This window comes from Mauremys reevesii, linkage group 2 (assembly GCF_016161935.1).
Source record: "Mauremys reevesii isolate NIE-2019 linkage group 2, ASM1616193v1, whole genome shotgun sequence".
In the NCBI taxonomy this organism is placed as follows: Eukaryota; Metazoa; Chordata; order Testudines; family Geoemydidae; genus Mauremys; species Mauremys reevesii.
The window spans coordinates 125865788-125890979 of NC_052624.1; the positions used below are offsets into that span (position 1 = coordinate 125865788).

General features: G+C 41.5%; 1 protein-coding gene across 5 annotated transcripts in view; it reads left to right on the top strand.

Moving 5' to 3' along the window:
* TENT4A (terminal nucleotidyltransferase 4A) overlaps positions 1–25192 on the top strand; it is a 96282-nt gene that overhangs the window by 23269 nt on the left and 47821 nt on the right. For all 5 annotated transcript variants that reach the window (XM_039524017.1, XM_039524018.1, XM_039524015.1 and 2 more), the window contains exons 3-8: positions 1051–1097; positions 2188–2308; positions 4034–4141; positions 13757–13885; positions 16822–17035; positions 22334–22460. In XM_039524017.1, the coding sequence (XP_039379951.1) occupies positions 1051–1097; positions 2188–2308; positions 4034–4141; positions 13757–13885; positions 16822–17035; positions 22334–22460 (746 nt within the window). The remainder of the gene's footprint in view (positions 1–1050; positions 1098–2187; positions 2309–4033; positions 4142–13756; positions 13886–16821; positions 17036–22333; positions 22461–25192) is intronic.

Here is a 25192-nt window from a genome sequence, read left to right on the forward strand (position 1 = left end):
GTTCAACCACAGGAATTGCCATATCACATCGGTGGTCCACCTAATCTAATCTTGCCTCGCTCGAGATTCTAGTGGGGTGGCTTCCATATTTCAACCAATAAATATGGAGTTATGATGTGGATGTTTGAAGTCTTTCTACAGTTTACTGGCTGTAGAATTAGTGTATTTACTTTGTTCAAGGTATTTTTAATATCTATTCCAAGACTGGCTTCTTCTCTTGTCTTTAAAATTCATTGCTACTGTCTTCAGATTCTAGCATCACTGGTTTAAAAAGTAAAGCTATCCCTGAGATTGGTTTTCCTCTGACTCTCCAATTATGCTTTTCTAAGAGGAAGGGATTGTTCATTAGCTTAAACCTCTCCAAGTGAGGTTGAGAGTTAATGCAATAAATGACTTAGGCCAGGTCTACACTACAGACTTCTACTGGGACAGTGTTCCTCAGGGGTGTGAAGAAGTGACCGCTGTCTGATGTAGCTGTTATAGCAGTAGTCTCTACTGTTTTTACAGTAATACTGGCAAAGCCACACTTTTACAAGTATAGCTTACTTTGCATGTAATGGGTGGCTTTATTGTAGTGATACAAAGTGCAACTTTGCCAGTATAGCTGTAAGCACACTAGGAAAGCTTGGCTGGTGTAGTATACTTCTAGAGTAGGCATGGCCTTGCTTGCAGTAGTCTTTGTTCTGCTGCTTATGGTGCTAGGCATGGTTTTCCTGAAGAGAAGTGACCACCCTTTCCTGTTAAGAATTAACATTTTTAGACTTGCTGTATTAAACTCCAAACTTCTTTCAATACTTGAGGGGTTGGGGAGACAGAGTGAGGCTAACTTCACACCATGTCTTCCTTTATGATGTATTAATCTAAACTTGACAGAATTTGAGCTGGGGTGGGATAACATTTGTTTACATTAGTCAGATCTAGTCTCAAGGAATAGTTTAAGTAAACTCTCATGTTTTTCTGGACCTATTAACTGTAAGACTTGTTTGGCTACATTTTGCTTTAATATTAATAATTGCAGGATATGTTTTAGTATTTAACTTTTCCTTTCAGGTTCAGATATTTGGCAGCTTTAGTACAGGGCTTTACCTTCCAACTAGGTAAGTAGCAAGTTACTTTGGTACATAACCTTTTTGGTCTGTCTTATGAAAGTGGTGATAAACCTCTAGAAGAGAATTGGTTTATTTTCAAATATTTGCAAACCAGAATGTGAAAATGTAACAAACATTATTGAAAGTTTGTATCTAATGTCTCACCGAACCAGGGAAAGAGCCACTGAACATACTATGAACTTTCGAAAGTACATAAATATTTTAATATTCTTTGTGCCACCATCCATACCCTCCATTGATTGCTAACTCTTGGTTGAAATAGCTTCTCCTAGATGCACTCTGGGATAACACTTGTTATCTTTTGCGATAATTCATTCACTTACCCGTACAAATTGAGCAGTATTGTGAAATATTTCATGCTTGGTGGGATAGCTAATATTTACTGTCTAAGCCATATAATAACTGAGGTAATCATTGAACATTAATCATTAAACAGACAACCACTGAAAATTAATTTCCCTATCTCTTACCAACATAAAAATCTTTTTAGAACTGAAATTTAGTGTTTACAAATTATGCCGTTTATCTTTTGCAATTCAGTCAACTCAGTTTTTAAAATTGTCTAGTTAGTTTCACTGTGAGTCACTAGCACAATGTGCTTGTATCTTTATTTACAATATTGCAGACTCCTGCATACTTCCAAAGCTGCTTCTTCTAGTGTTTGTTTAAAACCTGTTGTATTAATTTTTTTAATAAAATCACATTAGTTTTTAAAAACATTTTGGACTCTACAATTCTGTAAACTGCTTGTTTGATCAACACCATAATTAAACCTGAGTCTGCAGCATAAATCATATCATTTTTATAGAACTGTATTGTTTCTTGAAGTAGGCTTCATTAGAAAAACATTGGAGAAATTGACTTAATTATTTTTATAGACTTAATTGACCATTCCTATATCGGCGTAAGTTACAGTATGCTAGGAAGTATGGCAGAACTACCATACTTAAAGGTTTGAGCTTTTTGGGAGCTCTTTCAAAGTATTGTGCAGAAGATTAGTGTTGCCATTTATCTACAGGGGAATATTACGCTCTCATTTCAGTGGACTTTATTATTATATTTTGTTTCCTGTCTATAGTGATATTGATTTAGTTGTTTTTGGGAAATGGGAACGCCCACCTCTACAACTGCTGGAACAAGCACTAAGGAAACACAATGTGGCTGAGCCATATTCCATTAAAGTACTTGACAAAGCTACGGTAAGTAATGAGAAACAAAATTCCTATTTGGAAAAAAATAAACTACTTTGATGATAATGTGACATAAATACAATGTAAAGAAAAAACTTATTAAAGATGGCACATGTAGCTATTTTGGTGCTTCATGCATGTTGACCTGCTGTGTTCTTTTATCCCATGTTTTCCTGTTTTCTGGATAACACTTTCGTAGGGTATGTGTTTTGACAGAATCCTTCTAATAATGACATTCATAATCACTGTTCCAGAGATCTAGCTTCTTAGGAATTTTATTTACAGTGCTGAAAGTTGTTAGAGGACTTCCTCAATTACTGCTTGGTAGTTTGGCTTGCTATCATGTTGCACTTTGTTAAACTCCCTGTCTCTGAAAATGGAACCTTGCGTGCTGATTGTACAATGCTCTTTCACTTCAGCAACCACCTTGTCTCTGGTCATAACTACTTGGCTAACTAACCTGCAAAGTCTTCTAGAATTCAGAGAGCCTTGATCCTATAGACTGTACAACCTTGGCTTTGTGGGCAGAGGGGAAACTAGACCAAGAGAAATGTGTTGATTGGTTCTAGGTGCTGATTAAACCTTTTTAGCACGACTACATTGGTTGTGTAGTACTTAGTGTGGTAAGCAGCTCAGAGAGTACCCTCGATATGGATAACCATAGGCTCAGTTCTTTTCCAGTGCAAGATAATTTCTAGCAACCACTCATTTACAAGGCATGTGTCTCACACCTTTCTTACAACCCTGGTGAATCAGGTGTCATGCATGCTAAGAGACTTTCTGATGGAAATTATTTAATTGCATGATTGGACTAACTTTAGGGAGGTGCTGTACAGAAGTATAGATTAATTCTCCAGGGAATAAAATGTGAACTCCCTAAATCCCCTCTGAAAATGAATGAGTTGGCAATGTCAAAAGCAAATGCCCAGAAAGGTGTTGTTACTGTACTGTGATGGCAGAGCTAGTGTAGTCCACTGAGGTTGTGGCATATTATCTTAGTACTTTGAAACACTTTGAAAACTGTTAGGACTCTTTTTGGTGGTTAGAGTTGCTAAAGCTCCTCCACTGCTTGTCATTTGTTAGTCTAGAAGCCATTCTAATCTGCATGAGCCCTTCCGTAATCACTTCCTTCTACTACTAGTGTGGATTAATGAGATTATAATTGAAAACTGGAAAATGATAAATGTCTAATTGAAAATGAACACATGCATTTTAGTATAGGAATGTTTTGTGTTGGTCTGGATTTAGTTGGTCTTCTAATCCAGTCACTTCAAGAAATAATTGTTTGCTTAAATTAAAGATAATAGTTCTCTATGGGTGTGTTTGCACTACAGTCAGAGGTGGGACTAGGAGATGTAGACATAATATAGCTAGTTTGAATTACAATAGCATTGAAGCTGCCACATCGTGAGTTAGCACTAGGTACCCAGGGAACCAGGTGGAGTTGTACAGCCTGTGCTGCCAGGGCTTCACTGTTACTGCTTGAGCTAGCTAGATCAAAGCTATCTTGGTAATTTTTACATGTGCTCCATTCATGCCTGTCATTGCAATGCAGACATCCCCTAAATCAGCCTCTTGAAGACCTTCACCGGATGTTCAGTAATACAGTGTCACTATAGGCCAGTTGTCTGAATGCCTTAAATTAAGGAAATGTCTGACTAATCAAATATCGAAAAGCTTCAGCCTACTATTTGGGATGTATAAAATGTCTCTCTCTCCTATAAATATTTGCAGGTACCAATAATAAAACTTACTGACCAGGAGACAGAAGTGAAAGTTGACATAAGTTTTAATGTGGAAACTGGTGTGAAGGCAGCTCAATTTATCAAGGAGTACATGAAGGTACAAATTGCATAATTGATGCTACTAATCAATAAACATCAGTATTACTGTTTTGTCCTTTACTCTAAGGCATGTAAATTTGTATCTTAACTCTAAAACATTTAGATGCAGGGAAATGTTATGGGTCTCTACCCGGAAGAGAATAACATTAAATTCTGTTAACTTTAACCAGTCTTGTGTTTTGTAGATTGGAGATCAGCTGTGGAAGCAGTTAAACTCTTGAAGGGCAATGGGTTTTCCGAAGAGGCCCTAATAAAATTGGACTAGAAACTGTTTGCTTTAGTTTTCTGGCAGTGTTGTTCTAACGATTTGCCAGAGGTTGTTAAGAACATAAGAATATCCATACTGTCAGACCTAAGTTCCCTGTAAGCTGCGCGGCTATGCAGCAGCCTATTTAGCGCTGCACAGGCACTCAGGGAACCCACCTGGCTTGGACCTGCCGCGGATGGGGGGAGAGATGCCACTCCCCTGGCCAGGACCTAGCTTGGCCCCCAACCTGCTGGGGAAGGGGTGGACCGAACTGAGCCCCAGCCTGGACGGTTGTGCCCGGGGCGCTCCTTCCCCAGCCCCAACTTAGCCCTGGGCCTGCCGTGACTGTGTTGCTTATCCTTTGCCCCGAGCCCTGGAGCTGCTGTGGGGGGAGAGAGCTGGGAGGAGTCCTCTCTCTCTCCCTGCTGTAACCCCGGAGCACTCTCCTGCACCTCAACCCTCTGCCCCAGCTCTGAGCCCCTCATCCCCAACCCCACCCCAGAATCTGGACCCCCAGCCAGAGCCCTCACATCCCTGTACTCAAACCTTCTGCCCCAGCCCTAAGCCCCCCTCCCACACTCCAAACCCCTCGGAGCACCCCCCCACTATGCATTTTGTCATGTGCACCAATATGCAGGAGTGAAATTAGGAAGGCCAGATCACACTTGGAGTTGCAGCTAGCCGGAGATGTTAGGAGTAACAAGAAGGGTTTCTTCAGGTATGTTAGCAACAAGAAGAAAGTCAAGGAAAGTGTGGGCCCCTTGCTGAACGAGGGAGGGAACCTAGTGACAGAGGATGTGGAGAAAGCTAGTGTACTCAATGCTTTTTTTGCCTCTGTCTTCACAGACAAGGTCAGCTCCCAGACAGCTGCACTCTGCAGCACGTTATGGGGAGGAGGTGACCAGCTCTCTGTGGAGAAAGAAGTAGTTCGGGACTATTTAGAAAAGCTGGACGAGCACAAGTCCATGGGGCCGGATGCGCTGCATCCGAGGGTGCTAAAGGAGTTGGCCGATGAGATTGCAGAGCCATTGGCCATTATCTTTGAAAAATCATGGCGATCGGGGAAGGTCCCGGATGACTGGAAAAAAGCTAATGTAGTGCCCATCTTTAAAAAAGGGAAGAAGGAAGATCCAGGGAACTACAGGCCAGTCAGTCTCACCTCAGTCCCTGGAAAAATCATGGAACAGGTCCTCAAGGAATCAATTCTGAACCACTTAAAGGAGGGGAAAGTGATCAGGAACAGTCAGCATGGATTCACCAAGGGCAAGTCATGCCTGACTAACCTAATTGCCTTCTATGATGAGATAACCGGCTCTGTGGATGAGGGGAAAGCAGTGGATGTGCTATTTCTGGACTTTAGCAAAGCTTTTGATACAGTCTCCCACGGTATTCTTGCCAGCAAGTTAAAGAAGTCTGGGCTGGATGAATGGACGGTAAGGTGGATAGAAAACTGGCTAGATGGTCGGGCTCACCGGGTAGTGATCAATGGTTCCATGTCTAGTTGGCAGCCGGTATCAAGTGGAGTGCCCCAAGGGTCGGTGCTGGGGCCAGTTTTATTCAATATCTTCATTAACGATCTGGAGGATGGTGTGGACTGCACCCTTAGCAAGTTTGCAGATGACACTAAACTGGGAGGAGTGGTTGATACGCTGGAGGGTAGGGATAGGATACAGAGGGACCTAGACAAATTAGAGGATTGGGCCAAAAGAAATCTGATGAGGTTCAACAAGGACAAGTGCAGAGTCCTGCACTTAGGACAGAAGAATCCCATGCACTGCTACAGACTAGGGACCGAATGGCTGGGCAGCAGGTCTGCAGAAAAGAACCTAGGGGTTACGGTGGACGAAAAGCTGAATATGAGTCAGTGTGCCCTTGTTGCCAAGAAGGCTAATGGCATTTTGGGTTGTATAAGTAGGGGCATTTCCAGCAGATCGAGGGACGTGATCATTCCCCTCTACTCAGCACTGGTGAGGCCTCATTTGGAGTACTGTGTCCAGTTTTGGGCCCCACACTACAAGAAGGATGTGGATAAATTGGAGAAAGTCCAGCGGAGGGCAACAAAAATGATTAGGGGGCTGGAGCACATGACTTATGAGGAGAGGCTGAGGGAACTGGGATTGTTTACCCTACAGAAGAGAAGAATGAGGGGGGATTTGATAGCTGCTTTCAACTACCTGAAAGGGGGTTCCGAAGAGGATGGATCTAGACTGTTCTCAGTGGTAGAAGATGACAGAACAAGGAATAATGGTCTCAAGTTGCAGAGGGGGAGGTTTAGGTTGGACATTAGGAAAAACTTTTTCACTAGTAGGGTGGTGAAGCACTGGAATGGGTTACCTAGGGAGGTGGTGGAATCTCCTTCCTTAGAGGTTTTTAAGGTCAGGCTTGACAAAGCCCTGGCTGGGATGATTTAGTTGGGTTTGGTCCTGCTTTGAGCAGGGGGTTGGACTAGATGACCTCCTGAGGTCCCTTCCAACCCTGAGATTCTATGATTCTATGAAGGTGATGTGTGTCACCCAATGATCCGACGAAGTGGGTATTCACCCACGAAAGCTCATGCTCCAATACGTCTGTTAGTCTGTAAGGTGCCACAGGACTCTTTGCTGCTTTTACAGATCCAGACTAGCACGGCTACCCCTCTGATATTTGAGTGGTAAGAGCTAATTAGAACCCATCATTTTTATGTGTAGTTAGGATTATTTTGCAATGTGCATTACTTTGCACTTATCAACATTGAATTTCATTTGCCATTTTGTTACCCAGTCACCCAGTTTTGTGAGATTTCTTTGTAATTCTTTGCAGTCTGCTTTGGACTTAAAAATATTGAGTAATTTTGTATTGTGTGTAGACTTTGCCATCTCGCTGTATACCCCCTTTTCCAGATCACTTATGAATGTGTTGAACAGCACAGGTCCCAGTACAAAAATGACCATTTTTTCCTACCCTTTGTTTCCTGTCTTTGAACTACTCATGAGAGGACCAGGGGCTTGGGGACTATCCACAAACACTCATCCTCTATATAATATAGAAGCACAAGACTGATGTAAGACTATCAAGCCAGCTCCTTTATAGTTGTGTAACAAGATTCTACTATAACTTTAAAATAAGATGTCCTAATTGGCTTGTAAGAGCTACCTTAACCTTATCAGAAAGTTTCAGTATAATAGAATGACTTCTATCGCACTGAAAAACTTGAATATTATACTCATCTGAAAATTTGGTATCCCCTATGGTTACATGTAACACGTAAGGCTACTCTAAAAAGAAAATGAAATATCTTTCTCATTCTGTTTTGCTGTGCTTTGACATCACTTCATGTTAGGAAGTTATTTGCTCATGTGTAGTCAGTGTCTCCATTGCAGACGAAGCCTTAAACATAAAAACAACTAGGAGTCCTTGTGGTACCTTAGAGACTAACAAATTTATTTGGGCATAAGCTTTCGTGGGCTATAATCCACTTCATCAGATGATTGGAGTGGAAAATACAGGAGCAGTATAAATACACAAAAGGATGGGAGTTGCCTTACCAAGTGTGAGGTCAGTCTAACGAGACAATTGAATGCCACAAGGACTCCTCGTTTTTGCTGATACTAATACTGGTACCACTCTGAAACCTTAAACATAGACTTTATGCTCCACTGTTTCTTTTTTTAAAAAAAATCTTTTGTTTTGAAAAGTTTAATACTTTATACCATCTTATCAGAAATCAATTTTTTTTTAAACTAATAATTTGAAGGGACTGTGCCAACTAGAGTTTTAATGGTGGGAGGTATTAGGTTAGCTAGAGGGGAAAATACGTAAGCTGAAGAGATTTGCATGGTCACATTTTGATCTGCAGTAATTTTTTGACTTTGTTTAAAAACATTAGACAACTTGAATCTCACTAAAATACTTGACTATTATATCTTAGATTCTAAAATCACATATTAGAATATCATTGTAATAGCACTCCCAGTGAAGGTTAAAAAAGTACTTCCTTGCCAAACCTTATTTTCTTCAAGGAGCACCCACAGGGACACTACACTGTTGGTGTGCTTCTTCGAGTGCTGGTCCCTATGTGGATTCCAAATATGGTTACGCATGAGCGCCATGCACCACAGCCGTAACTGTTCATATAGTGTCCGTTGACCCACACGGCTTTAAGAGGCTGTGCAGGTCGACACCACTCTAGTTCCTTCTAACTGCTGAATGGCCAGAGTTGGAACCACTGTTCCTTGATGCTCTTAGCTTGCTAAGAGAACTACTCTTTTCATTGTATATAGTTTTCCCCTTAGTTCATAGGTTTCTGCTGAACTTCTCCCCTCTGGGGATCTTTCCTTGGCTCAGGGACTGTGCCCCCCAGTAAGCCGGTTTTTAATACTGTGCTTCCTGCCCATGCTCCTTCTTTGTGAGCGACTAGCACCAGCACTGAATCTGTTGTCTTGGTGAGAATCACATCGGTGCCTGCTGCTCATCTGTTGCTCATTCCCGCCACATACCTGGGAAGCCAGAGAATTTCACCTCTGCAAATTGCTTATGGAGGAGACTGTGTGTCCATGTGCACAATTGGATCTCGCGACCACAGATCTGTCGGGGATGCCCAGTACTGGCAGTCAGCACCTCCCTGGCCCTTTCCCACCCGGCACTGGTGGCACCGGCCCATTCGGCCAAAGCCCACACTGCACAAGAAGCATGCTCATGGGCATAAAGGTAGCTCCCTGATGGGGACTACCTATAAGCACAGAGCCGTGCCAGGTCGGGTGAGAAATTGTGCATTGATCCAGATGCTCCTGCTCCAAAGAAGCCTCACATGGAGTCCAAGCACTTTGCCCCACCAGTGCCACTGCTGGCCTTGGTGACTGATCCACTGCCAGGACCATTGGGACTTACAGCTCTGCGTACACCAGGCCATCTCTCCCCTCTTAGGCCCACAGCTGAGTTCATGCTGCTATATGCTGGGGCACCTCTATGTCCCGGCCCTTCTGGTGTCTTTCGTCTGCTGTGTCCCGAGGATGAGACGCTCCTGCTCCACCTTTTTCCACAGTTGCCCTCAGACGCACCTTTTCTTCTCTCGGACTGTGCATCCTTCACTGCACCAATGGTGCCATTGGCTCCGATAGCCTGGTCTTCAGACTGAGTGGTCCTCTAAACCAGACACTGCCTTCACGCTGGCCTAGTCGTACAGCCCAAATCCCCGGCACCAACCGTATCATTCGATGTATGCTCCGCAGGCTGATCCATGGTTCCGCTACCTGCGAGCCCTGTCAATGCCCAATGATCCCTCTGCTTGGCTCTACTGGGCCGCTTGGGACCTCTACCATGACTGCGTTCTATCGCTCCACCCACATCATCGCCCTTTTCTAACGCATACCACTTCTTCCTCTCCCACCCCCTCTCCCCCCGGAACCTCCTACTGTCCCCACTCCTTCAACACCGGTGGTACCGACAGCACCATCGTCTCCTCCAGACTCTGAAACTGGCAGAGTGCCATTATTTCATTCTCTCTCAGGGCACAGACTTTCTCTTCACCCTCCCCCCACTCCCACCTTGCTGGTGTTGCAAGCTGTGACTGAGTGCGCCTGCCAACAACATTTCTGCTCCATGCCACCCGACCGGGCAGCTAAGAAACTGGACCTGTGGGCCGCAAGGTCTGCTCATCTGCTAAGCCTCCAATTTCATATTGCCATCCTGGCCAAGTATGACTTCCTTTCGTACTCTAAGCTGACTTTCAGGCCTTTCTTTCCCTGGAAAAATAGCAGGACTTCCAATGTCTTGTGAACGAGGGCAGGCTGGTAGCTCAAGTGGCTTTCTAGGCTGCAGTTTATGCCACTGACACCGTCTCCTGCTCCCTGGCATCTGGGGTCATCATCTGCTGAGATTCCTGGCTCTAGTCCAGCGACTTTCCGAAAGAGGTCCATGTGATGGGTTGGGTCACAGAAACCCCCTCGGGACTGCCACCTGATGTGCTGAAACTACCTCTAAGCCCATTGTTCCTGGCAGGTTGGGACTTCAGTACCAGATACACTAGCCTGCTACAAACACAGACCCAGTTTTGAACCACGTCCCCCAAAAGCTGCAGGCTTAACTGAAAACAGCTTAAGAAGTGCTCCCGTCTCCAACACATTGGAAAACCTAATCCCAGCTATACACATACCACTCAAGAAAGAGTTATTTTGGATAGTTCTCTGAAAACATCCACTCAATGTGCAGCGGCAGTCAAAAAAGCAAACAGAATGTTGGGAATCATTAAGAAAGGGATAGATAGTAAGAGGAAAATACCATATTGCCTCTCTATATAAATCCTGAATACTGTGTGCAGACGTGGTCTCTTCCGCCCCATCTCAAAAAAAAAAAAAAAAAAAAAAAAAAAAAGATACATGGGAATTGGAAAAGATTCAGAAAAGGGCAACAAAAATTATTAGGAATATCGAACAGCTTCCTTATGAGGAGAGATTAATAAGACTGAGACTTTTTAGCTTGGAAAAGAGACAACTAAGGGGGGATATGATAGAGGTCTATAAAATGGGTGGAGAAAGTAAATAAGGACATGTTGTTTACTCCTCATAACATAATTTCTTTTGGTGACCCCTAGTTCTTAATAGGCAGCAGGTTTAAAACAGAAGGAAGTATTTTTTTCACACAACACACAGACAGTCTGGAACTTTTTGCCAGAGGATGTGGTGAAGAATATAACAGGGTTCAAAAAAGAACTGGATAACTTAATGGAGGCTACGTCCATCAATGGCTATCTCTAGCTTGTCTTAGTCAGAAGCTCAGAATGGGCGATGGGATGTATCACTTGATGAGTATCTGTTCTGTTCATTCCCTCTGGAGCACTTGGTCTTGGCCACTGTCAGAAGACAGGATAGCTGGACCTTTGGTCTGACCCAATATGGCCATTCTTATGTTCTTGTGCAAGGAGAATTGTTTGTTTGAAAAGGTCTGCTTTAAAATGACGTTTAGATGGTTGAATTACAAGTGTGGAAAGAAGTCTCACTTGTTGAAATTTTGCATACAGGGGCGGCTCCAGGCACCAGCACCCCAAGCGCGTGCTTGGGGTAGCAAGCAGCAGGGGGCGCAAGCAGGTTGCCTTCTGCTGGTCCTGCCTTGCTTGGGGTGGCAAAATGCCTAGAGCTGCCGCTGTTTGCATATATAGTACTCATATGTGCTTAGCCAAGTTTAATTAGAGGAAACACTGTAATAAACTGATCATTTCCAATATTTGAAAGACTTAAACAGGGACATTATCTTAATTCTGTACAGAAGTGTAATTTGGAAAGGTGAAGGACAAATTTGTGTCACTTTATTAAACCTTTCAGACCTCTTCTGCTGATGCTTTAAAATATGGTCTTTGTACTACAAATTTGCCAAATTATGCAAATAAAAATTTCTTAATGATATACAGTGACTTGCAGTGCGGTACATAATGTCTTTGAATTTGGCTTGATTAAGTTTTCATTAAAACTTTAAAAATAAATAGCACTTCCCCTTCCCCTGCAAAACAAAAAATACCCTCCCTAAAAATCTGAATTTGTAGAAAACCTAAGTAGCTTTTAAGTTAGAAACATTTCTGACCCAGAACTTGTCACAATCCAGTTTGAAGTCACTGTCTTTGAAGGTACCTTAACTTTAAGATTTGAAATATCAACAATATCAGGCTTTCACTTTTTTTCTTGGTGACTTGAATTGAGATGTCCCCTGACTTAACTTGGGATGCTGATTTACACCCACCTCTTTAGGCTTCAGAGCCTGAGCTGAACCTTGAAAGAGTTGTCCACACAGCTACTTTTAGAGCACTAGCATGACCTTCAGTAGCCTGAGTCTGTTGCCCCAGGCTGGGAAGGTTGCTGCCATGGTCTGTTAGACATACCCTTAGTGTTTTGTGTCTAAATCTTCATTGCCCCAATACTCCAAACTCCAGTAGGTTTTTAGGTTAATGTAAAAATTGATTGCAGATTTCTGTTTTAAAAGTTAATTTGATGACATTTTTGGTTTAATGTTTCAGTGAAAAATTGAGTGTTTTGCCAAAATAAACTTTCATGAGTTCAGTTTCTGATGAATTTTTGTTTTTGATAAGCCTCTCAAATTTGTAGAACAGATTCTAGAAAACCGCCTTTTTATTTCTGTTGAGTTTTTCCCAAGAAGGGGAAAAACATTTCCTAACCAGCTCTAGTTAAATCTATGAAAACCGTAATGAAAGCTACCAATTTAGGGTTTTTAATGCATTCAAAACTGAAACAGCTGAGCTGTCTATTCAAAACTAAGCAATTGCTTGTAGGCTGAGAGCAAGCTTGGAAACTGTCAGCCCAAAATGAATTTGATAAAATTCTGAAGAACTTAACTAGAACTCAGAATTTTTTTCCATCCTAACATACCTTTTGTTTGTCATTTAAATAAATGGGATTGGTGTGTCACACAGAATTGAAGTGAGCTGCACTGAAGGTAGTCTTAAGTGAGGCAAGGCTCCACGTAATACACTGCTTAAGAAACTATTGGCTAAATTAAGCATGTTGCACAGCCATCATTCTGAACATTAATATTTTATTTCCCACCTTTCCATGAATGAAATGTAAAAAGCCTAGCTTTTACAGAAGTGAATAGCTTCTGTATACGAAATACGTAAAGACTGAAAGTCAGTTCTTTCATGCTGAAAAGCAATTTTTTTGTATGCTAGGTACTCTTCCTATGTCTGTTAAAGAATTCAGCAGTGTGCCCACTGTGGTGCACCTTCAGTATGCTAGCATGCTGCTTTAAAGTCTTTACCTTAAATATAGCACTCCTTTGTATGGGCTCAACACAGGTCCTGAATAGCTTTTATACTCTGTGAACTGAACTGTTTTCTTCGAAAGCTTAAATAAATGTGAGGCTGGTATACTGTAATGATTTGTTTCTTCACAACTTTGTTACTATGCATAATAACTAACCAGCTTTAGTGAGATGTTTATATATTTGATCTAGTTTGGATTATTAATTATACCTATACAGCAAAGTTTTAGCTGTCTTCTAACTGTTACTAAAATCAGCTGTTGTAGTAGTTACTGCTGGTTATATCCCTCCTGCAATATAATTTGATGATCACTTTGGATAATAATGTCTTGGGTGATGAAAGTTTAAAAAAGTAGCTTTCTGTGTTAACCTTTATCTTTCTTTTGTTAGGAAGATACAATATACCAAATTAAATACCGTACTTACACAAATAAAATGTGAATAGAATAAAATAAAGTGTTAACTGTTCCTTTGAGTAAACAGCTAGTAAAAATAATTTCAAATAGCCTGATTAAAAAGTCCTATAGTCATGTTTTTGAGGAGAGAATTTTACATGTTAATGCCTCTTAAAATCTTTATAGAATTTGTAATAGATTATAACAGGCCTATTTTCCCTATTTGCAGAAATATTCATTGCTGCCTTACTTGATTTTAGTATTAAAACAGTTCCTTCTTCAGAGGGATTTGAATGAAGTTTTTACTGGTGGAATTAGCTCTTACAGCCTAATTTTAATGGCAATTAGTTTCCTGCAGGTAAGTTCTCTATTTTGTTTGTTACTCTGTTCTTGAAAATTTAATTTCTGCCATGAATTCCCCAATCGTCAATTGTCTGTTCCTCTTCTCTCTCCCTTAATGACATACAGCACTCCCTTTGTTGTTAAGGCTTTGTGATCTCCATTCCCTTGCAGGCTGCCTCTCATATCTCTGAGAGCTCTGCACAGAGTATGGATGAGAACAGCAGCAGAGGCCTCTGAAAATTGATTATAATCATATAACATGTGGCGAATGGCATAGTGGCCCTCTCCACACAACCTTTTTGCCGAACCTGCTGCCTAGAACTGTCCCTTTCTCTGGCAGAGGCTGCCAGTAGTCTGCCCCACCCCCTCTCTGGTTGGGCTGCAAGCAAGCAGGCCACCCAACATGGTAGTCATTTCAGTAGAAACACTGGAAACTGTTGTCAAATTATGGTAATGTCAGAGCCTCACTGATTTCTCCATAGCTACTCCTCCCTGATCTCTTTTACTCCTTCCTCCCTGTTGCCAGATAGAGGATGGATGGAGGGGATGCCCTGAAGGCATAGGCTGGAGCACCCATGGGGAAAAATTAATGGGTTCTCTGCAGCCTCCTCACCTCCTTCTGCCCCTCCAGCACACCATGTCCCTGCTCCTCCCCCTCCCTTCCAGTGCTCCCCGCCACCTAACAGCTGTTTGGCAGTGCTTAGGACTTTCCAGGAGAGAGAGGGAGGAGCGGGGACGCAGTGCACTCAGGGGAGGATGCAGGGCAGGGGCGGGCACTTGGGGGAATGGGGGTATGGTGAGGGGAGCTCGGGGGTAGAGCCAGGGGCAGGAGGGGGTCAAGCACCCACCCAGCAGAGAGGAAGTCAGCGCCTATGCCTGCGGGTCCTTGCATGCTCCTGAATTCCTTTGGAATCTTCTCTGCATCCTTTGCTTCCTTCCCTTGTCAGCAGACCTCCTGCTGTGCTAATGGGAGTAGGCTTGGAACCAGAACAGCTGGGCCTGGCTGTTCTCTCACCCAAATGCCTGTTGTGATAAAGGCTACTTGTGATCTACAAAGATGTATGTTTATGGACCACACACAGAATTTTGATACCTTGTTAAAAAGGTAAATTATGTGCGACTCTTGTGTTCAGTATATTATAGGTTAGGCTAGTTGCCCAACACTTTCCATTATAAGACCTTGTTTTCAGCTGCTTATAGCTTTGATTGGGCTGCAATTTTTCCATTCTAGGTGTTTCCTTCAGACTGACTTGTTGCAAATTTCAGCTGAAATGGTTTAAGCAGTTTCCTAGAACAAAGCTAAGGAGAAATAAAATCATAATTCAGTCCTTGTGTAGATGCATTATGATTAGTCTTTAATTACATACGTTTTCCATATGGCCCATTTGTAAATGTTTGTGGAATTTATGGATTATCATTATAAAGCCTAACTACAGTGAATTGGCAGTCAGTTAACTCAGATTAAAAACAGGGCCTCACGCTGATCTAGGCATACGCTCCAGCATAAGTGTTCTTTATGAGTAGCTTTGGTGTTTACTGTATATACTCGATCATAAGCCGGTTCATTTATAAACCGACCCCCCCCCCCCCCCCAAGATGGATAAGTAAAAATGGAAAATTTTTATAACCCGTTCATAAACCAACCCTATAATTCAGGAGTTAGCAAACTTTGGCTCCCGGGCCATCAGGATAAGCCGCTGGTGGGCCAAGATGGTTTGTTTACCTCGAGCATCCACAGGCATGGAGGTAAACCTAAGTAAACAAAATGTCCTGGCATGCCAGCTGCTTACCCTGATGGGCCGGGACAGCAACTGGTGGGGAAATTTTTTTTGGGGGGGAGAAGCAGGGAGTCAAGGGAGTGACCCCTGTGACCACCCCCACATGACCCCACCCCTAGCCCGGGACCCCCACACTTTCCCCATCCCATCCCTTCCCACCTTATCTGGGGAGGGCCAGGGCAGGATGTTTCTGACCTGGCTGGAGCTGCTCTGGCAGGCTGGGCAGCGTGGCCGCAGCCTTCTCCGGCGGGTCAGACTGGGCAGCGCGGCCGCAGCATGTTCCAGCGGGCTGGGCCAGGCAGCGTGGCCACAAAGTGATCCGGTGCCCAGGTGGCGTGGCCACAGCCTGCTCTGGGGGGTGGGGCTGAGAAGCACAGCTGCAGCCTGCCAGCCCCGGAGCTGCAGTTGCTTTGGAGGCTGGGGGAATAGCAGCATGGCCAGAAGTGGAGAGACTCTGGCCCTGCCTCTTCCCTTCTGTCTCTGCTGGCTGTGCTGCCTCTCCTTGTTCCCTCTGTTGGGGAGAGGGGCTGTCTCTCACCTCTCCCTCTCTATACCCGTTCATAAGCCGACCCCCGTCTCTGGTGCTTCCCTTTCTTACTAAAAAAATTCAGCTTATAAACAAGTATATACGGTAGTTATTGGCTAGTTGTCTGCTGTCTAAGGTGGCTTCAAGTTGTGTACATCTGGTAAAATGTGGGGATAATGGTGAGAGGCCAGCAATGCGTATCTGTTCTAGAACGCATAAGCATTTGTAGGGGAAGCACTGAGTTCTATTTTCTGTCCATCTTCTGAAAACTGCCACCACTGCAGAATCCCTATGAAAACTTAAACCACTATTCCTTCATTTTCTAGGCATCAAATCTAAGTGGCAATTCTTCTGTATTGCTTTTGGACTAGAAAACTGGACTAAGTAGAAAGATTCGGTTAAGTACCTATAGGCTCCATATACTATTCAAGTGCTGCCCCCTCTTGGTTACATTCGTGAAGTGAAGTTTAAGGAAAGCTTAGGGGAATTTAGTTGGGAAAGGTAATAGGATTGCAACCTTTGGGTTATGAAGTGGCTGTAATGGACTCGTTTTATGTCTAACCATTAGTACATGGTTTGTCAGTTTGCTAGTACATGCCTATAATCCACCCTCAGTTTTTAGTAAGTATCAGACATTCTTCTTTACAGTTGCATCCAAGAATTGATGCCAGGAGAGCTGATGAAAACCTTGGAATGCTTCTAGTAGAATTTTTTGAACTGTATGGAAGAAATTTTAATTACTTGAAAACTGGTATTAGAATAAAAAATGGAGGTGCCTATATTGCCAAAGAAGAAATCATGAAAGCCATGACCAATGGATATAGACCATCCATGTTGTGCATTGAAGATCCTCTCCTCCCTGGTAAGATTACATAACTTTTTAAATACTCTACATTTCTGATTTTTAAAAAAGTATGACAAAGATCAAAGTTGTTCTTTGTTATGTGAAGGAACTACATTGTGTTGCTTTAAGATGTCCATACCTTGTATTCAGTTAAGTTTACAAAGTGCTAGACTAAAAGCACACACAAGGAAAAATGTATAAATGATATGTAACATTCAGAATTATGTTGGTATATATGAAGAAATTATCTTACAATTTAAAATACTTACCTGTATATGAATATTACAGGAATTCTAGCTTTATCTGTTTGGTTATTGTATGCAAGTCTATTGAGTTTACGTGTTTTGAGTCACTGACATCAGAAAATGACCTTGAATGTTTATGGATTAATGTCCTAAAAAAAGCACAAGATACTCCTAATAAGACTATGCTACATACCACCAGATCACACTAGAGAACAAGATGACTGGTTCCTTAAGCCCCTATCTGTAATATGTAGGAAAAAAAGATTATGGGAAACTTCAATCTGAGTGACACCTGCTGGAGATCTCATGCTGCCAGTGCTAAACATCCTTGAAATTTCTAAATATTAAAGATGAGTTTCCTAACTCAGAAAATGTTGCATCCAGCTTTGTTGGGGGAAGGGAAAAATGGAAGGGGAATCTTGTATTAGTCCGTGCTTGACAGATAAATAGGAATTAATCACAGAATTAAATAATAGTGGTAGGTTAGGTACAAATGATCATGACTTCATTACATTCTTTATCCAAACAGAATAAAGTCCAAACCAGTAATGTATGTACATGGTGCTTTAAAAGGGCCAGTTTCACAAAGCTATAAATGATTGAGCCAAACCAGGTGAGAGGATTTAAACATACAATTATGAATCATGCATTATTAGCAACTGTTCAAGAATATTTCACTAAATGCCTAGCAAGTCTGTCAAAAGAAGGCCATGCTAGTTAAAAACCAACATGGGTTGGAGGGGAAGTGAATGCAGCTATAAAAAAATTAAACATATGTAACAAATTGAAGCAAGGGGAAATTGATAATAATAAATTGGTAGCTAGGAATTGTAGGAAAGTTTTATAAAGGAAGCAAAAACCACAAATCTCTGGCCACCAGAGCCAATGGAAATGATAGAATTACTCAATGGAAATGGTACAATTGTCAATAATGCAGTAAAGGCAGAATGATTCAATTTGGGGAAAAAAGCCAGATATATTTGTATGACATGATTGATGGCACACTTTATTTGAACAGTAACTTGGAAGAATGTTAAACAGTAGCTACAAAAGTTAAACATCTTAAAACTAACTGTTTCACATCCAAGAGTTGCATTCAAGAGTTTTAAAAGAGCTGGTTGAGGAGTCTCTTGTTCCTTAATGTTGACTTCTAATGAGTCTTGGAACACAAAGTAAAGTTGTGCCAATATCTTTAAAATGGCATACAGGATGACATGGGTAATTATAGGCCTGTCGGCCTGATATTGGTCCTGAGCAAAATAATGGAATTACTGATATGGAACTCTATTAATAACGAATTAAAGGAGGTTAATACAATAAATGTTACTCAGTATGGGCTTATGGAATATAGGTCCTGTCAAACTAATTTGATCTCTTTTGCTGAGATTACAAGTTTTATTGATAAAGTAAAAGTGTTGTCATATACTTCAACTTCTGTAAAGTACTGACTTGGTACCTCATGACAATATTTAAAAACTGGAATGCAAAATCAACATGCACATTAAGTGAATAAATAAAATATAACTGCAAATGAGGAACAAACAAGTGGGGGCATTTCTAGTCAGAGTCTCATAGGGATCAGTTCTTGACCCTACACTATTTAATACTGTTTATCAATTATCTGGAAGACAACATAAAATTATCACTGTTTGCATTTGACCGAAAGATTGGGGCAGAGGTAAAGAATGATGTGAACAGGTCACTGATGCAGAGTGATCTGGGTAACTTGGTAAACTGGGCACAAACAAACAATATGCAGTTCATTGCAGCCAAATTTGAAATCCTACAAATAAAACAAAAATACTTGGTGGTCATGGTGGATAATCAGCTGAACATGGGCATGCAATGCAGTGCTCTGGCCGAGAGAATGTGATACTTGGATGTATAAAATTGGAATCTTAAGTAGGAGTAGGGAGGTTATACTTGGATGTATAAAATTGGAATCTTAAGTAGGAGTAGGGAGGTTATATTACTTCTGTATTTGACACTTGTTACCTCTACTAGAATACAGTGTCCAGTTCAGGTATTCAGAGTTGAAGAAGGGGGCTGATAAATTGGACAGGGTTCAAAGAAGAGTCACAAAAAGGATTAAAGAAATGGAAAACACATCTTATAGTAAGACTCCAACAACTTAATCTATTTAGTTTAACAAAGACAAGTTAAAGGGTGACTTTATTAGTCTGAGTACATACCTGGAGACCAGAAATCAGGTAGAGGGGTTATTTGGACAAGCAGCCAAAGGTATAACAAGATCCAATGGCTGGAAGTTGAAGTTACTCAGGAATTAATTCAGGGAAATCCTCCGACCTGTGTTATCCAAGATATCAGATTAGACTATCACAGTGGTCCCTTTTGGCCTTATCTATAAATCATGGCTTTTGGGTTTTCAGTACATCTTTGAACAATTCTGAGTTTCCATTAACACTTCCTGCCTTAAGTTTGTTCCCAGTCTATTATGCCAAAAATTGGTTCAGGCTTTGGAAAATTGGCCCTTCTTAATATACATAATTACTGGGGAGTGCTGTATTCTGTTTGCACAAGGGAAATATATGCTGATCACTTTCATTAGTACTTAGGCAACAGCTAATTTTTAGGTAAGCAGTTAAGAATTCATTCCGTCAGAATGAAGCCGCATATTGAGTTATCCTATGTTGGGTTCGGAATTTATATTAAAACTTCCTTGGAGTTTCTAAAAATAATAGTTAATTTATTACTGACCACATGTCATGTCCCACAGATTCTCTCTTCTACCCCCCTGGTTGCACATTAGATGCTAAGGGAGCAGTTTGTTCTGTTCTCAAGTTGAGGTTTGGCAGTCTAACAGGTGCCCACCAGTCCCCTATCTTTAGTTTTACTAGTTTTAATGCTTCTGGATTAAACTTCTGAGGTCCTGTGATTCTGAGTAGTTTGACTGTGTAACAGGTAACTGCGTCTTTCATATAGAGTGCCTACCTTCCTTCCCTTTTTCCCATCCTATCCTTGTGGAACAAGTTGTAGCCATAGATTTTAATGTTCCAGTCATGACCTATCCCATCAAATTTCAATAATACCAGCCATATCCTATTTCCTCTCATACATGTGCATCTCCAGTTCCTCTTATTTATCTAGTCCGCTATCACTAGTTTATATTGACAATTAAAAACTTCCTTATATGCCTTCTGGTGCTTGGATTTGTTATATGCATGAATGGATTGGGGCTGGCATACATATTTGGGCATTTGTACCATTATTGCCTTGGATATATGGAGATATACCTATGTCATAGAACTGGAAGGGACCCTGAAAAGTCAGAGTCCAGCCCCCTGCCTTCACTAGCAGGACCAAGTACTGATTTTGCCCTAGATCCCTAAATGGTCCCCTCAAAGATTGAACTCACAACCCTGGGTTTAGCAGACCAATGTGCAAACGACTGAGCTATTGCTCTCCCCATTCATAGTTGGTTTAAAGCCCTCCTCCTTGCCCTAGCTAATATATCACTGAGGAGATTGGTAACATTACTACTGAGAGAGAGGATGTCAGAACTGTACAGCCACCTCTCTGTAGTAAGAGCCCCAATGTTCCACAAAACCAAAACCTCCCCCTTCCCTTGGTTAAGTTAAGTATCTTCTGCTAGGTAGGCATATCTAACCTAATCAAATCCCTGCATTGCATTTTTGGTATTGGTGGCACCTGTCTTGGTCTTTCCTGTCCTTTCCCTGTGGCAAAAGTCTCCTGAGTACTGAAGGTCTAAAGTCTTTGGGCTTAATATATGTGTATCTGTGAAAACTAGTGTCCTGTGATGTACGGGAGTATCCAACTAGATAATCTAATAGCCCCTTATGGCTTTTAAATTTTATGAAACTAAGAATTAAGTTCACACCAGCTATACCTTTGCAAACCTATCAAGGCACTGTGGTTTGCATAAGCGTAATTAGGAGCTTAATTTGGTCTGCAGAAACCTTATTACTGGTAATAAGTGAAGTGGAAGCAGTTGGTTTCTGAGGCTTCAGGCCTCAGAAGATAATTGTGACAGACTAACTCTACAATACTACATTCAATGGACTAGAAGTAAGGTTCTGCTCTGAAAAGTGACTAAACTTAACTTTAAGATTGTTTCATCTAACTAGGATTTGGCATGAATCATGCTACTGTCTTCTTAAAGTGACTGGTCTTGGATCTAGGGGCAACTGGAGGAACTGTTCTAGGTTTTGCTCTTAAATGTTTGGAAAAGAGGTGGTTATGAAGCATCCCTCTGATGCTTTATACCTCTTCAGCTCAACTGCCCTTAAAGTAGCGTTAGTAAATTATCCTTTTTTGGTTCTGAAATATTTAGTCCATGAATTGCAATTTCTAGTAACAAACTCTGAAGTTGCAATGCTAGTTTACAGCTTTCCTGCCTTTTCGTAAAGATCTAATTACAGTACATATCATTCCTTTTTGGCTCACAAATAACTTAGGTTGTGTTGGTTTGGAGTTTTTTTGCTACAACAGTTGACAGGTGATGGCAGTTCCCCATCTAACTTATGGACAACTACTCATCTAGCCATGTTTTGCTTTTCAGTCTCTGTAGCATATTGAGTCTTCTGGTTAGCGTAGAGGAGGTAAGAACAGGAGAAGCAGTGAACTCCGAAGTAACAAAAACTGTTAATTCAAAAAGACAAGAGATCAGTCACGGGAGCATTCGGCTGTGCTTTATTATTGTGAATAATATATAACTTATTCTAAAATTTCAGATACCTTCCCCATACAAATAATGCAGGGTAGATTGAAGCTACTTTTAACAGTGATTACTTGAAATTTGTTTTATAGGTTTTAGTCTAATCCTCTTTATTGGGATTGAGTTTCTTACGTCACCACACATAAAAACTGACATTCGTAAAGTGCTAGACTACACTGGCTGCCCTAATTCAGTTTGGCAGTTTTGTTAGCACACTTTGGTGTGCAAGGACAAATTTTCAGCATGAGATACTTCAGATAATCAACTCTCACCATCTGTGGTGAAGCTTCTTTGGTATTGAGCTTTCAGGGTGACAGGATTTTTCTGGATACTAGTTTAAAAATGCGTTAATTGATAATTGTCACATTGTTACAGGAAATGACGTTGGCAGAAGTTCTTACGGTGCCATGCAAGTGAAACAAGTTTTTGATTATGCCTACATTGTTCTTAGTCATGCAGTATCGCCGCTTGCAAGATCATATCCAAATAGAGATTCCGAGAGGTAATAGTCCACTTCTTAAATATGCATATGTTTAGGTAATCAAATAGGAATATCTGAAAATGCTTATTAAAATCTTCTCAAATAGAAGAAGGGATATTTATTTGTTGTCTACTACCATTCTATTGAAATTTGCACAGATGTTTTCATACTAAACTTTGTGTTGTAAGAGTGCATGTTTCGGTGCACATGACTTGAAGTGTCTGTTTAGGGAAACGTAGCAGACTGCCTAGCAAATCTGGTGGGAGCTTTTATTCTTCTATCTCCCTTTCCTCAGCATGGATGGAATCTAGGCGATATGCTGGTCTCTGTTCTGGATACATCCTCTTCTTTTTCTCAAGCAAACTATTTTAAATATTACTCAAAAGTGTGGACTGCTTTCTTAAATTCAGTGGCATATTTGTGAATGTGTAGCTATAAGATGCAAAGAATTAGGAGTGCTGTCTAAAACAGACCGCCTGAACAAAGCCAGGCTAGTATTTACGCAGTTTTTAAATACTGCTTTCATAAATTACTAAGATGACACTATTCATGCTTATGGCCATTTGAAAATTATGTATTAAGTTTATATGTACTAATTAGTTTTTTATTGTCCTTAAAAAAAGTTGTCAAGCTTCAAGATTTGATATTTATAATGCATGTAACCTATATAGCATTTTACAGCAAAGTGCTGATAAGTCGTCTAAACTCTCTGCATTTGCAACTCCGGATCGACATTGTATGTGTGAACGTGTTGAATTAAATCCCTCAAGCCAAATTGGAGGCAGCTCTGCGAAGATTCTTGCTTAAGGCTTATCTACATGGGGAAACTTATTGGCGTAATTGAGTATAATTATACCACTAGTTATGGAATAAGTGTCTATATGGGGAGTTACCCCTGTATAACAAGTAGAATCATTAAGCTGGAAAATTTCCCCATGTAGTTAAGCCTCTTGTTTGCAGAGTTGGAATGCTCTGAAAGGCTAGATGTGGCAAAATGCCTCTACTGTTCTGCTTCCAACAGAAAGTATTATTATCTCTGCTCTCTACCACGAAGTGGATCCAGTCTTTCACATTTCTGGCCTGTTGCAAGTGGCCTAATTCTTGCTTTTAACATGGTGACTGTGGATCTCCAGGCTTTCTCTCCTGTCATCTAATGTGCAGTCATGACCTCCCTGCATACTTGCTTCTAGACTGGACCGCTGATACTCAGGATTAAACTTTCCACTTACCACTAAGGCAGAGTCTGTCAAGGAGGGGAATGTAACAAGAGTAGTGCATACAGGGCTATACAAAGTTAATCCCTCTATTTTGAGGTAATTCTGAGAACTAGCTATCAAAGACTCTGCATCCAACAATCTCTCACTCCTTCTGCTTCAGTAGCAAGGTATGGAGCAGTTGAGGGGTCCTGGAGGTTTGTTAGGCCTTTGTGTGGTCATGTAGGGAGTTGTGTTCTGTTCTTGTGCCACAAGCTCTTGCCGATAACCTCTTACTTTGCCAGTGCGCTTAGTCAAACATGACAGAGGCACTCTAGAAAAGGAAGCTTTAGATATCATTTTGTATTTCTTGGTCCTTTCAACTCCTAGATGGAGAGAACAAATCACACAACCCATCCCTCTTAAACAAAGAACCGACACTTCTGAGGGAAGGGGTAACTTCTTTGAATGTAGAAGTCTCGGATTTGGGAAGCATATGAAGGCTCTCCAAACTTAAACAAGACCCATAAAGCTCTAAAGCCTCAAGTCCATAAGATCATCTATTAAAAACAAGGGGGTAGCTCAGTTTCTCTATCCTGGAATCCTGCCTTCCATTCCTTAAGGCTTCACTCCAATTTTCTTTCCTAGGATAGATTATCAGTATGGCTTTTCCTGCATTGTTTTTAGTGTGTTCCTCTCTCGCTCGCGCGTGCGCGCTCTTTCTCTCTCTCTCTCCTGCCTTATCTTTCTGCCCTGTTTATGGTATGAGCTCTACCTCTTTTCCTCTCCAAATCTATCTCAATAGTTCTCTTAATTCAGGCCACTCTCCCTCCCCTATACTCCTGCACATATTATCTTCCCAATTTGATTAACACACAAGCTTGGAAAATTTACCAGCATTAACAACCAGAGAACTAAACTTACTTGCCTCTGTTCGATATTGAAGGACAAATGGTCAACCATTTATATAGAAGGGAAACTTAATGTCTGAGCAGACTTGGGAGTGAGACACAAGTTGGACCAGATTTTCACCAGATTCTGAAAGTAGGCAGACTCTACCAGACAACTAGATCTCTTCAGATATTTGGATAATATAAATAAGTTCTTCTTCGAGTGACTGCTCATATCAATTCCAGTTAGGTGTGTGCGCGTGCCACGTGCATGGATGTCGGAAACTTTTTCCTTAGCAGCTACCCGTCGGGCCGGCTGGGGAGCCCCTGTAGTGGCATCAGTATGGTGTCCTATATAAGACCCTGCTGGCCCAACCCCCCCTTCAGTTCCTTCTTACTGCCCGTGACGGTTGTTGGAACAGTGGTCTCCTGTCTCAAGTGCTCCACTTATCCCTAGCTTCTCTTATCTTGATTGTCGATTAATTGTTATTAGTTAGTGTTAAGTGTTTCCTATAGTATTAAGCGTAGTTTAGTAGTTGAGGGCAGTCCCATTAATGACTGCTCTGCGTGGCTCAGGGGCATGCTGTCCTAGGGCTTCAAGCCTTGCAACTCTTGCAACAAGCCCATGCCTACGGGTGACTACCACTATTCCGGTCTCAGGTGTCTGGAG